At 59.8% G+C, this 13,528-nt stretch overlaps 1 protein-coding gene across 2 annotated transcripts in view; it reads left to right on the forward strand.

Annotated features, from left to right (window-relative positions):
* RPS6KA2 (ribosomal protein S6 kinase A2) overlaps nt 1–13,528 on the forward strand; it is a 194,152-nt gene that overhangs the window by 147,193 nt on the left and 33,431 nt on the right. For both annotated transcript variants that reach the window (XM_045294508.1, XM_045294509.1), the window contains exons 4-8: nt 3,133–3,249; nt 5,836–5,917; nt 8,090–8,170; nt 10,150–10,229; nt 12,028–12,134. In XM_045294508.1, coding sequence (XP_045150443.1) covers nt 3,133–3,249; nt 5,836–5,917; nt 8,090–8,170; nt 10,150–10,229; nt 12,028–12,134 — 467 coding nt within the window. The remainder of the gene's footprint in view (nt 1–3,132; nt 3,250–5,835; nt 5,918–8,089; nt 8,171–10,149; nt 10,230–12,027; nt 12,135–13,528) is intronic.

Here is a 13,528-nt window from a genome sequence, read left to right on the forward strand (position 1 = left end):
CCCACTGCCATCAGTCAGTTCTGACCCACAGTGGCCCTAGAGGGCAGGGTAGAACTGTGCCTGGGTCTCCGAGAGCCTCATTGTTCTTCCAGGGAGCTGCTGGGGGATTCAAACTGCTGACCTTGCAGGGAGCAGCCCAACTTACAGCCTACTGTGCTGCTCACCCACTCGCACATGGCCAACGAGTCCGTTCTGGTTTATAGCTATGAGCTGCCCCTGTGAGTTTCCTAGGCTGCAGCTCTTCATGGAGCAGACAGCCTCATCTTTCTCCCAAGGAGACTGGTGATTTCGAACTGCCGACCCTGTTGATTGGCCGGCTGAAAGCCGAGCTTCTCGCGTGTACAGTGCTTGCCCTGGGCACTCACTGGGACTGTATTGTTGGAGTTATCCAGGCCGGCCGGCCCAGCTCATGCAGATGAATCTGGTTCCAGGGCCAGAGGCTGGCTGCTGTCCGATGGGCTGCCACAGGGCAGCGTGGGCACCAGGAGGAAGAGCAGAGAGGAGGACAGGCCTTTCTCTGGGTGCAGTGCGATCCCCTCTGCACACGTTCAATACAGGCTGGGTTGGGCGGCCACAGACATCTTCTGAACAGCATATCCACCCTCAGACAGTGAGGAGGACCTGCGGGTCGCTAGGTGACACTGCAGGGTGGATTCCCTGGGAGGCCCTGGAGAGGACCTGCCTATGGTGATGGAGAGGGATGGCAGGGGCAACCTTAGAGGACAGGGCACCCGGCAAGGCAAGCCAGCTCCGTGCGTGGCCTCACCGGTAGCACTTCCTGTTGCCGGGGCTGGGGAAATCTCAGCCGCGTCTAGGGTCTCCCCGCAGCCTGCTCAGTGCATGCATCTCTACGGATTACCATCATGGAGACCCCTTGACCCTTATCCCCTCATGTCATGAATGGCTCCATAGAGCCAGCCTTGGAGATGAGCTGACCAGAGCCGGTGGGTCCCCCCCGAACACCCACATCCATAACACTGCACCCCGGGACCAGCCCCTCGTCCTTCCATGGTGGCTTGGTGGCCACCACATCCGTCGCACCACTCACCCCAGGAACAGACTCCCTGCAGTCAGTCTCAGGGAACGTCAAGACCATCCCAAGCCACAGCAGCCCCGAAGGACGGAGCCCACGTGCCCCAGAGGGTGTCCCACCCCATCATCTTTACGGGACCACCGTGCCTGTGCTCATCTTCTGCAGGTGCCCATGGGTTCAAACCACTGACCTTTCAGTTAGCAGACGGGTGCTGAACCATGTGCCCAGGGCCCCTCCGCAGGTGGGAAGAACTCGTGCCTTCGAATCAAGGTGCCAGCAAAGACTATCAAACAGTGCTTAGGGCTGCAATCTGAAAGGTCGGCGGTTCAAAACCATCCACTCCTCGGGGCTTTCTACTCCCGGAAAGAGTCGCAGTCTGGGAAACCCACGGGAGCAGTCCTGTCCTGTCCCAGAGGGCCGCTCGGAGTCAGCGTGGCCTCCATGGCCGGGAGAGGGAGGGCCTCCTGCGTTGGACGAAGTGCGGCCGGAAGGCTCCTTGGAAGATAAGCTGTCGAGACGTCGTCTCACCTACTGTGGACCTGTGGTCAGGAGGGACCAGCCCCTGGCAAGGGGCCTTATGTTGGCTAAAGTGGAGGGGGAGGCCTGGACTAGATGGACGGACACAGAGGCCGCCACGGGGGGCTTGGCCATCACCCTGATGGTGAGGGCTGTATAAGTTGTGTTCTGGGAGGGCAGGCCCCTTCCAACAACGTGCATTCTCTGTGAGCCTCTGGGCTCTGTGGTGGGGGTGTGGTGGGGGTGCTGGGCCCTGTTCTGGGTGCAATCGTGGGTCTGCAGGCTCGTCCCTCACCCTGACAGTCCCGCTGTGAGTCTTGAAAGCCTCAGCCGCCCAGGGGTGCTCAGGAGGGCAGGAAGGGAGCACTTTGAGGGGAGCAACAGGGGCTGGGGGAATCGAAGCGTAAAGCGCGTGTGGGGTGCAGAGCTTTAGGTGAAAACTAGTGGGGCGAAGGGAACACTCCTCTTGCCTTCATAGAACAAGTCAGGGGGCCAGCAGGAAAGGCGGGGCCAAGATGGGTTGGGGAACGGGGGGCGGGGGGGGTGGCGCTGGATCAAACACGTGTATGGGAGCACTTGGGCCAGAGGCCCCTCCGCGGCAGCACCAGCTTCCCCGGGGCTGCCAACTTACTGCTTGGTGCCACCCTTGCCACCCTTAGAGCAGTGCCCACCTGCCCCGGCGGTTTCCAGGGCACTTTCACACCGACCAGGGTGCCCTGGGGACACTTGGTGACAGTTTGAAAAGCAGCGCCCACGGTGGTGTCGTCATGAGTGACACGCTGGGCTGCTCCCTGCAAGGTCAGCAGTTTGAACCCAGCAGCCGCTCCTCTGGGGGAAGACGAGGCTCTCTGTTCCTGTAAAGAGTTATTGTCGTGAAGACCCACAGGGGCTGTCTACCCCGTCCTGTAGGGTCACTGTGAGTCGCTGTTGAGGCGATGGCATTGGTGAGCTTGGAGAACAGAGCCTTCTGGGTCCATTGCCCATGACGATGGCTGGTCCCAGAGGAGGCAGTGCTGGCGGGCAGCTGTTCCTGCCCCTGCCCCTGGCCTCAGCCTGGGGTGCAAAGGCCTGACATTTCGTGGTCATGTCGCTGGGGAGCTGAAAGCGTGCTTGTCTTACAGATGCTGCGGGCAGTGCAGGTGGCACGGAGCCGACCTGCAGGCAGCTGCATCGTGGCATGCAGAAGCAGAGTCAGCTGGGCGGGGGGGCGGGGGGGGCAGTGACGCTCGAAGAACTCTGGTGGCGTAGGGGTTAAAGTGCTTGGCAGGTATCTGGCCAGCTGGCGGCTCAAACGCACCAGCCACTCTGGTGGGGGAGGATGGGGCAGTAAACACCTGTAAGCATTTACAGCCTCCGGAACCCTCTGGGGCATCATGCTCTGTGCTGCAGGGCCGGCCGGAACTGCGGGTCACACCCCGCTGGACGCGGTGGGTGTGGTGTGGGTTTCGGGTGCTGGTGAGAACAGGTGACAAGTCTGGCCTGGCCCCACAGGCAGGACGGTGGCTTGAAGCTCTGAGGCATCCCCTGGGGGCTGTGAGCAGGGCCCCCCAGTATTGTGTGACCACATGTTTCTTTTCTTGCAGGAGGAAGGCCTGGTGAAGGAGGTGGACATCTGCCACCATGTGAAGGAGGGCTTCGAGAAGGCGGACCCCTCGCAGTTCGAGCTGCTCAGAGTGCTGGGCCAGGGCTCTTACGGGAAGGTGAGTGTGCACCTGAGCCTCGCAGCGGGAGCGGCACACCTCCTGGCACGCGGAACTTGGCCTGTGCCCAGGTGCAGGTCCAGTCCTGTCACAAGGGGGACACCTCAAGCATACACACACGTGCACACACATTCATACAAAAACATGTGCACACTCTCGTGTACACACATTTACACCCTAAACACATGCTCACACACATGTGCACACATATATACAAACATACACATTTTCACAACCACACAAAACACACGTGCACATATTAAAACTCATGCATGTATACATGTGCACTTACACATAGTCACATATGTTTGTATACATGCACAGACACACTACACATGAATGTGAATACATATAACACATACGTGCGCACGAGAACACATGGGTGTGCATGCATGCTTGCATATGCCCACGTGTATACACATACATACAAATATACACTAATGTATATACACATGCAAGCCATTCCTGCGTACACACCAACACATATTTGTGTGCATGTACACACACATGTACACATATGTATATTCAGACATTACAATACACACATATTCACATATACACATACTAACACATGAACATGCATGGTATGTACAAACACTTGTATACACGTATGTATGCACACCCACCCACACGTGTACACACACACATACATGCCATTCTCACACCCACTGCTACCCTCTCCGTCAGTCTCCCTCCACTTCCCATTGGTCACTAAGATGAGCTGGCCCCTCTGCGGGCGCCGTGGACCTGAACGCTCCAACTCAGCTGCCATTTCTCAAGAATAACGTGAAGGAGGAAAAGCACCCTCTGGCTGTGGACAGCGGCCCCCGCCCGCCTCCCCTCGGCACTCCACACACTGCCCACCTCCCTGAGCCTCAGTGCCCCGTCTAGCTATCAAATGAAGCCACGGTCCTGTCTAGCCATGTCCTGTTCCCCTGTGGGTCGCAGCACAGAGAGCGGATTCTCACCGGAGACCCCCTATTTGGGCACCACGGCCGCTCACAGACGCTCAGGGACTGCCGCGGATGGGAAGCAGGACCCAGAAACGTGCCGACCCCGACCGGGTGGCCTCAGGACAGAGACCACGTCCGATTCATCTTCGGCGTCCTAATTGAGTGTGCGACCCTCCCTCGCTGGCCTAGGAGGCGATGGAGACCACGATGGCCGGGTCGGGCACGCCGCAGTCCTCGAAGGAAGGAACCCCTGCGTGCCGTCGCACCGAAGAGGCCGGGAGCAGCGGATTTGCCTAAAGAAGCGCATCTCCTGACTGCTGCTCCCACGAGCTTCGACTGTGGATCCAGGCAAGGCAAAATCCTTGACCGCTCCCATCTTCTCGCCCTTTATCGTGACCTGGGCCTTCCTTACATTGAGTCGGAATCCACACGAAGGCCACCGCCCTTGAGCATTATCAGGAAGTGCTTTAAGCCCTCTTGCTTTCAGTAAGCAGGGCTGGGGTCAATCAACCTTCCTCCAATCCTGGTACCACCTTCTTCTTCATATAACCCAGCTTCTCTGATTACAGCACACAGACTGAACACGTATGTTGAGAGGCTACAACCCTGACCTTGCACCATGCAGTATTCCCCTGTTCTGTACCTGCTGAATACCTGCATACCTGCAGCACCTGGCGCTCAGGAGCAGCTTGGTAAACTCCGATACACCTACACAGCTGAGGATCGGTCCACCCCACTGCTACCCAGTCTGCTCTGACTTAGGGCTGCCCTGTGGGCAGTGCTGCCTGGGCCCACACTGCCCCCACAATTGCCAGTTTCCTGCCCGGCAGCTCCTCTCCCTGCTCAGTGTCAGCTTTCTGTTCTGATCCACAAGGTTTTCATTGGCGGAGTTTCCGAAGCCGGTCCCCAGGCCTCTCTTCCTAGTCCGTCTTCGTCTGGACGCTGCACTGGGACCTGCCTGGGCGGCCCTGCCGCTGTTGGCAGCATGGTGGGAATGGGAACGGCAGCACCGCCGCCGACCGTCCGGCGCGAGAGCCTGAAGCACAGCCGGGGGAGCACTTCTGTGCCAGCGCCAGGCCCACGTGGCATCACTCGGACAAGGGTGGGGCTGGCCATTACCCTGTGTGTAGCTGGCCCTCAGCTCAGCCTGCAACAGGTCGTGGGGTGGGGGTATCTGGCTGTTCCCTGGGCTCATGAGCACCCCACCCCCCATGGTGGGGACAGGAGCCCTGGGAACTGGTGTGGGAGGAGGACATTCCACATAAGAGTCCTGTTCACCCTTCACACCTGCTGGTGGCCGCGACGTGGACTCCTGAGTGGACGCTGACAGGGGTGTGGTGGTAAGGGAGCCAGTGGCCTTCTGGGGAGTCTGAGGACCAACTCGCCTACACAGGGGTCTCACAATGGACCCAGGGACCCCTCCCAGGGTGAGCTGAGAGTGCGCCTGTCCTCAGAGGCTCACAGCGGTGCCCAAGGCAGTCCCACAGCCCCCCATGTGTGGGAACCCCACTTTCCTGTGTGTCTGTGCCAGTGGTGTCTCCCCATGCCTCCTGGGGGTCCCCTGTTGGCTCAGACAGGAAGTGAGTATGGGGTGCCCCCCCTCACAGCACTGACACCCCGTTTTCCCCGGCAGGTGTTCCTGGTGAGGAAGGTGAAGGGACCCGACTCGGGGCAGCTCTACGCCATGAAGGTGCTGAAGAAAGCCACCTTAAAAGGTAGGGTCCGGCTCCGCAGCCTCCTTGGGGCGTCCACGTGGTCCTCATGTCCCTGTGTTTTGGATCGCACGGGCGGGCCCCCAGCACTGTCTAGTGTGGTTCTACTGTGGTCTCAGCACTGAGCCGGGACAGCTAGCTCCTGGCACTGCCCCACCACCCAGAGCCCGGCTCAGAGGCCGGCATGCCACATGCACACGCACACACACACACCTTGCCCTCACCCCCAGGAAGGTCCGAGTACTAGTTTCCCGTCTGGTCCGACTCACCCCAGGGTCTGACAGTGGACCCTTCAGACCTGGTAGCCAGATTTTTCCTCCAGCACACCTCAGGGTGGGCTTGAACCTCCTGCCTCTGGGTCTCCATATCACAGAGTGGTCACTGAAAGCCACCTTCTTCCAGGCCACATCTTCTACCCGGCTGAGTGTGCTGGTCCCACACTGACTGCTGTCTGGGCAATCAGGTGTGCTCTTTGAGCCCCGTAAGAGAGACCTTTAAAGAGTTGGACGGATCCTATCATCTTTCAATCCGGTGTCCCTCAGCCTCTTGAAGTCCCCTCCTATACAAGTGTGGAGCCCAAACAGATAACTCAAAGCTCACTACCACGGAGTCGATTCTGCTTTACAGTGACCCGATAGGACAGGGTAGAAGCCCGGTGAACCTCTGAGGGATCAGAAAGTCTCGTCTTTCTCCCGAGGAGCAGCCAGCGGGTTTGAACTGCTGCCTTTGCGGTGAAGAGGCCAACTGCATCCCCTGGGCTCCTCAGCCCAGACAGACAGACACTGATGCCCCAGAGGCACGACGTGGCGCTCACTGGAAGGTCGGAGGGTGGAGCTCACGTAGCATCCTTCAGAAGAATCAACTTCTGAGAGAAACCAGCCCTTGCACATCCCACTTGGCCCACGTGGGGCTGCGTCAGTATGCGCAGTCCGCTAGGACACAGACAGGAGCCCTTCCCAGCAGGCTGGAGAGACGACCCCTGGCCCGATCCCTGCAGACTTCATCCTCATCCCTTAGGCCTCTTGTCATTGTGGGGTGCCTTTGGGTCGGCCCCGACCCACAGCGACGCCGTGCACAATAAAACAAAACACCGCCTGGTCCTGCCCTGTCCTCACAATGGTTCCCACGCTTGAGCACATTGTTGCAGGCACGGTGTCCATTCAGCTCCCCAAGGGCCTTCCCTTCACTGCCCCTCCACGCCACCAAGCACAATGTCCTTCTCCGAGGACTGATCGCTCCTGACCACATGTCCAGAGTACACGCGAGAAAGTCTCGCCATCCTGGCCTCCAGGGAGCGCTCTGGCCGTGCTTCTCTGGAGACAGGTCTGCCGGGTGTCTGCCAGTCTGTGGTATAGTCCGTCTTGTGTGCCGACAACGTACAAAAGGGAACGTCAACTTCAAGTGGGCACTGGTTAGTTGGTAGTCATCTGAATGCCAACAAATGAAATGCCAATGAATGAAAACGACTGGCCACTCTAAAAAGCAGTCACAGGTTAGACATCAAGTTACCATAAACTCATGACTCAAGTTCACTGCTGTCGAGGTAATACAGACTCACCGTGACCCTGTAGGACCAGGTAGAGCGGCCCCTGTGGTTTCTGAGCCCATGACTCTTTACGGGAGTAGGAAGCCCCGCCTTTCTCCCTCGGGTTACCTTAAGACCCCGCAATTTGGGGCTGACTTATGGGGGGGATCGTTAGACATTAAAAGAAGCCCCGGTGGAGGGGTGGGTTAAGTGCCGCACTGTTAACAGGAAGGCCAGTGGTTTGGACCCACCAGCCGCTCCTCAGGAGAAAGAAGAGGCCGCCCACTTCCCTCAAGGGTTCCCACCACAGAAACCCTCTGGGGCAGTTTTGCTCCGTCCTATCAGCTTGTGACAAGTGGGAATCTGCTGTAGTGGGAGATCGGGGGCTCTATTGTACAGGAAAGCCCAGGAATGCCACAGACCCTGTGTAAGGAGACCACCAATCTTGCACACTAACTTGAGCTCAGAACAGGGGTCGGGCTGCACCCTGTCTGAGGCGGGGAGGATGTCCCGTGCCTGCTCGCACCACGGGCCCAGCGAAGTGCCCCCTCCTCTTCTGGAAATGTTGGTCAGCCCTGGTGGGGGCCCAGTTCCATCTCGCTCCATCACGCCCTCCCCCCTCACTCACGCCCTCCCTCTACTCTCTGCAGTCAGGGACCGAGTGAGGTCGAAGATGGAGAGGGACATTCTGGCCGAAGTGAATCACCCATTCATCGTCAGGCTGCACTACGGTAAGGAAGCAGGCTGGGAGGGTCCATACAGGGGACACAGGGCCACCGTCCAGCAGGAAGAGGGCCCATCCCACCTGCTGGGCACTCATCCTGCGTCACAGTCCTTCATCCCCCCACCCACGTCCACTGTCCCAGAATGAGCAGCGTGCCCTGCACAGTGGCCTTTAGCTGTTACCAAGGAGTCCCGGTGGGTGCTCTGGGTCACTCCCTGGCTGCTACAGGCAGGGGACTCTGGTTCCAGCCCACCAGCTGTGCTGGGGGAGAAAGTTGAGTCCGTCTGCTTCAAACCCGAGGGACTGGTGGGCCTGTGTCCTCCGGCCGCTGTGCATGGAACAGACCAGGACCGCGGTGGGCTTGGCGTCTCCGCGGTGATCCATGAACCAGCATCACTGATGGGTGCCCCCGTGCCCCTTCCCAGTCCTTGCTGTCCCCTGGGGCGTGGCAAGCACTGGGATTCTGGCATCTTGGAGAAGACTCTCAGGGCCCCCCAAACTTGCACTGGAGGCTGGGGGTGGTTCCCCGGGGGGAACTGAGGCACAGGTCGGCAGTTTGAATCCTGGTCTCATGCCTGCGCAGCCACACCACGTTCCCTTTTTTGTCTTCCCTGCCCATCACCTCAGAGGAGCAGTCTGAATCCTGAGGGAAGTGTTCAAATCCACCCCTGGGCAAGCCCAGGGTATGCTGCCAGCCTTACTGCCTGTGGGGGTGCCCTCGAGTCATGGGGATGGTGAATGTGGACAGTGTGCAGAGAAGGGGCACACACATATACACCAGGACAGAGCAGGCTCCCACCTCACTCGCTGGTTCACTCCTTATCTCACCCCGGAACCACTCAGACCCGCTTGGAAATCACGTGGCGGATCGGTCCAGGTCCTGGTTCACTGTCGCGAGTGGGGGCCCCTGGGAAGCGAGCGGCTGTGCCCCTGGCAGGCTGGGGACCGAGTCCCTGCCGAGGCGCATCAGGACAGAGGACTGATGGTCTGCATGTGAAAATTGGCCCTGGCCAGGCTGTGTTCTTCTCCAGCGTCCCTCTGCCCCAGTTGGCCTTCCATCTGTGTCTCGAGCCGTGCATGCTGGGGTGGCCTGGGCCATGGGACAGGGGCCGGGCCTGGGTCTCGAGCCGGGGGGTGCGTGAGGTGCCTCATCATCATGGGCAGCTGCCGCCCTCCACCAGCAAGGAGGCCCTCCAGCAATGGCCCCCTGGTCGCTGTCTGTCAGGGAGACGGAGGCACCGTGCATGGTGATGATGGTGCCACCGCATGGACCCTGGAAGAGCTGGGAGGGAGGGAGGCTCCTCCTGCCACATCCCTGTCACAAACCCACTGACAGCGGGCGGCCAGAGAGCAGGTTACCGAGGCTGTGAATTGTCCAGGAAGCAGATAGTCAGCGTCTCCTCTATAATTAAGAAGAGGGGGAGCGCGGGGGGGGGGGGGCAGGCTCTCTCTGAACCTGCAGGAGAGTCAGAGACTGAGAACCCACCCACAGCCCCCCAGTCCACTCCAGCTCAGTAACCATGCTGGATGGCCCTGTTGGCTTTGCAGACGCAGACTGGCCATTGTCCTCCTGAGGGGCAGCTTGTGGGTCTAACCCTGCTCTAACCGCTGGACCCCTGGGCTCTGGGTATAACATGGCAGTGCTCTCTGATCTCTGGCCCCAGCCAGCGGGCCTCCAGGCCAGCTGCAGGTGTGTCTGGAAGGACCCAGCTCTGCAGACCAGAGTGTTCGTGGCCCAGGGAGGAGTAAGGGCACTCCTGGGGGCCACTTCAGCTGGCCATCCATTCGCCCCTCTGCCCTTGGGACCACAACTGTCCCTTTGGTCACGTGTCCTGTCTAGCCTTCAGCCTAAGTGTCCACCTCTGTCTTTCTGACCACGTGTCCACCATTGTCCACCTGCTGACCTGTCCACCTGTATCCCTCTGCTCCTCTGTTTCTGTCTGGTCTGTGCCCTGCTGACCCATGTTGGCCATCTCTCCCCCACAGCCTTTCAGACAGAGGGGAAGCTCTACCTGATCCTGGACTTCCTGCGTGGTGGGGACCTATTCACCCGGCTCTCCAAAGAGGTGTGTGTCCCCGAAGGGCTCTCTGGGACCCGCTGGACTGATGGGTGGGGACCCTGAGTGTGCACATGTGAGTGCGTGAGGGTTTGTGTTGAAAGGGTGTGCGTGTACAAACACGAGTGCATTTTGAGAGTGTGTGTGAGTGTCAAGTGTGTATTGAGAACGTGTGAGTGTGGGTGCTTCCACGTGAGTGTGTGTGTGTATCTGACTTTAAAGTGGCTACCCAGCAAGTCACACTTAAAAGGTTGTGCAGAATGGAGCCCCACATGCCCCAGATTGCCGCCGTGGAGAAGGTGAGCAGGGGTTGTGCCGCAGCCTGGGCTCATGGAGACAGTATGAGAGAACAGGACCTGTCCCTGTCCCCCACTGTCCAGCCAGCTTCCGTGAGCCAGAGGCCTTCCTGACCACTAGCCATCCACCATTCAGGTTCATCCCTGACCTCCCGCTCGTTCCACGGGAAGTGTGCAGAGCGTCCCAGTGCCCCCGGAGAGCTTCTTGCCCACTCAACACTTGAGAAGCAAGCCAGCTCCTTGGCCCCCTTCCTCCATCGCTGCTCTGAGTGCTGAGCTGTGAAGGGAGGGGGCAGCTTGTCTGCGGGGACAGTCCAGGCAGTGGGGCTCATGTGCTTCTGGGGGGCCTCACCTAGTGTGGGGTAGGGGTTGCTCGCTGCAGGGTCCTCGTGGTCCGCAGCGTTGTCATGGACGATAGTCTGCAGCACAGCACCAGTCCTCGTTGGTCACAGCCTGGAAGCTCCGCTGACATGGGGCCCCATCATAGCAGCTCACAGGCCTGCAGGTGTGGGGCCGGGCGTGGAGCATGGGGCGGCTGCGTCTGCCGCATGGAAGGCAGACATCCATCTTGGAGCCCCTGCCTGACCTCCCAAGCACGTTGTTGGTGGTTGTCTCAAAGCGCCTCCCCCTGCCTCCCATGAGTCAAACATCCAAACACTGCCGGGTCCTGCTCAGCCTCCCAAGTGTTCTTAGGTGTGAGCCCATCCATGCAGCCACTGTGTCCGTCCATCTCACTGAGGGCCTTCCTCTTGTCCGCCGCCCCTCCGCTGCTTTACCAAGCATGACATCCTTCTCCACGGCCTCGTCCCTTCTGAGAACACGTCCAAAGTGTGTGTGACAAGGTCTCGCCGTCCCTGCCTTGAGGGAGCACTCTGGCCGGGCTTCGTCCAGGACGACTTGCTCATTCCCCACCAGGGCACAGTATGTCCAGAACCCTGTGCTACCAAGGTCGAAGCCTCTATTCTACCGTCTCCCTGACCTGTTGTCCAGGGGATGGATTCTGGACGGTGGCTTCCTCGGACGTTGGTTTGGGACGCAAGTCAAGTCGCATCCTTGGCAACATCAGTCTTCCGTTGACATTGGTCTGCTTGTTTCTCTTGATACTGAGCTGAAATCAAGGCTGAAGGCATGTGTTCAGCTGGGTGCTCCAGGGAAGCATTTGTGAGCACACAGGGAAGAAATCGACATCAGGAGTCTCGTGCAGCCCGGAGCAGGAAGCCCAGTCTCTTTAGTCTGAGGCTAATCTGGACAGTCTCTCTGCCTCCGCGCACAGTGCTCTGGGGCACCGGTCGGCAGGGCAGCTCTGTGCAGCACCAGCATCTCTGAGCCCCTGAGGGGGGCCTTGTGTGTCCATCGGGCGAGCCTGGGGAGGGAGGGTCCTCTGCTTCACCAGGCAAGGGGGGCCAGGTGTGAGAACCTCCGGGGGCAGGACCCTGGTCCATCTGGGGAGTTCTCTGGACGCCCAACCAGGGGACTGGGCCAATGCCCTCTCTCTCTGCTCTACTGACCAGGTGATGTTCACGGAAGAGGACGTGAAGTTCTACCTGGCAGAGCTGGCCTTGGCTCTGGACCACCTGCATGGGCTGGGGATCATCTACCGAGACCTGAAGCCGGAGAAGTGAGTGGGCTTGAGGGAGGGAGGGATCAGGCCGGAGCCCTCAGGGGGCCACTTACTCCTGGTCCCCAAGGCCATTGCAGTAGGTAGCCTCCTGGCCTAGTTACCAGAGCAGAAACTGGGCAAGGGGTGGGGTATCATGCCTATTCCCCCCACCACCACCACCACCCACACACACACCCTACCCAGGGCCTCCGAGGAGAGGTAGCAAACCCACCTCCCTACCCTGAAACATGCCAGGTGTGCCAGCTGGCCTGCACAGGGATGCCTCAGCATCTGCCTCACCTAGAGGGGCCCGGTGATGCCACAGTTAAGTCCTGGGCTGCTCGCCACAGCTTAGGAGAGGGAGGGGGCAGACTGCTCCCACAGAGAGTTACAGCCTGCAAAACCTCCGGCGTCAGTTCTGCCTGGTCCTGTCGGCAGCCGCCACCGGATGGCCGTGGGTTTGTTTGGGGTTATCTGTTCTGGCAGAGGTCAGGATCCATCTGCACTGTCCAGACCAGGCTAGACCTGGGCAGGAAGCCGCCCTGTGCCCCCACGGCCAGGAGTTGGGGTTCCAGATCACCTACATGGACCTGAGACACTCCAGGGCTTCGGGATGCACCATCTGAACCAGACTGAAGCCAGGCTGCCCCACGGCACCCAAGCCGGGGGCAGGGGACATGTTGGTTGGGGCGGGTGGGGGGGTGCGGGCTGAAAGCTGAAGATAGAAAGTGTTGTTCCAAGGAACACCAGACGCCCTGCCTGAGGCAGCCCAGTGGGGAGCCAAGTTCCTCAGGTTTCTGCGTGAACAACCTGCGGTGGGCCAGCCCTGACCCCATCCTAGCGGGAGCCGAGAGAAGGCACCTGGGGCTGCCCCATCACCTGCTCTGTACAGGGGTGCTGCAGCAGGGAGCCTCACTCTGATGGGCGTTTGCCACACCTGCCTGGTGGCCAGCGTGAGCTTGCCCATCTAGACAGAGCCAGTGTCCTGGCCCTCAGAGGGCTTCCAGCCGCCGCGTGCAAGCACACGGGTTTGCTCTCTGCTGAGAGCGATGAGAGGCTTTGTCGTGCCCGTTGCCCGTTTCCAGGGACGGGCTAAATGTGCAGCCAGGCCGGCACGAGAGAACAGGCTGACTGCTGCCTTGCTGCCGCTCTCTCCCATTCCCTGGCCCCACCGTGGCTCAGGGGCAGAATGGCGAATAGGGCAGTTCCCAGCAGCCGCGTCCATTCTCAGGGCCCCAGCAGGTCAGCAAGTCCGTTGCCCCTCAGGATTGGGTGGCCAGGGCTTTTTTCCACCCTCTCTCTGGGCTTCCTGGCCAGCACTGTCTGCTGGGAGTCCCGACACGGGAGTCCCAGGAGACCCTTCGGAAGGATCAAGCATGAACCTCTGAAGGCTCGCTGGTGTTTTCCCTCAT

Source organism: Echinops telfairi, unplaced genomic scaffold (genome assembly GCF_000313985.2).
Source record: "Echinops telfairi isolate 266 unplaced genomic scaffold, ASM31398v2 ScPeMD7_3533;HRSCAF=4204_0, whole genome shotgun sequence".
NCBI classification, from domain to species: Eukaryota; Metazoa; Chordata; class Mammalia; order Afrosoricida; family Tenrecidae; genus Echinops; species Echinops telfairi.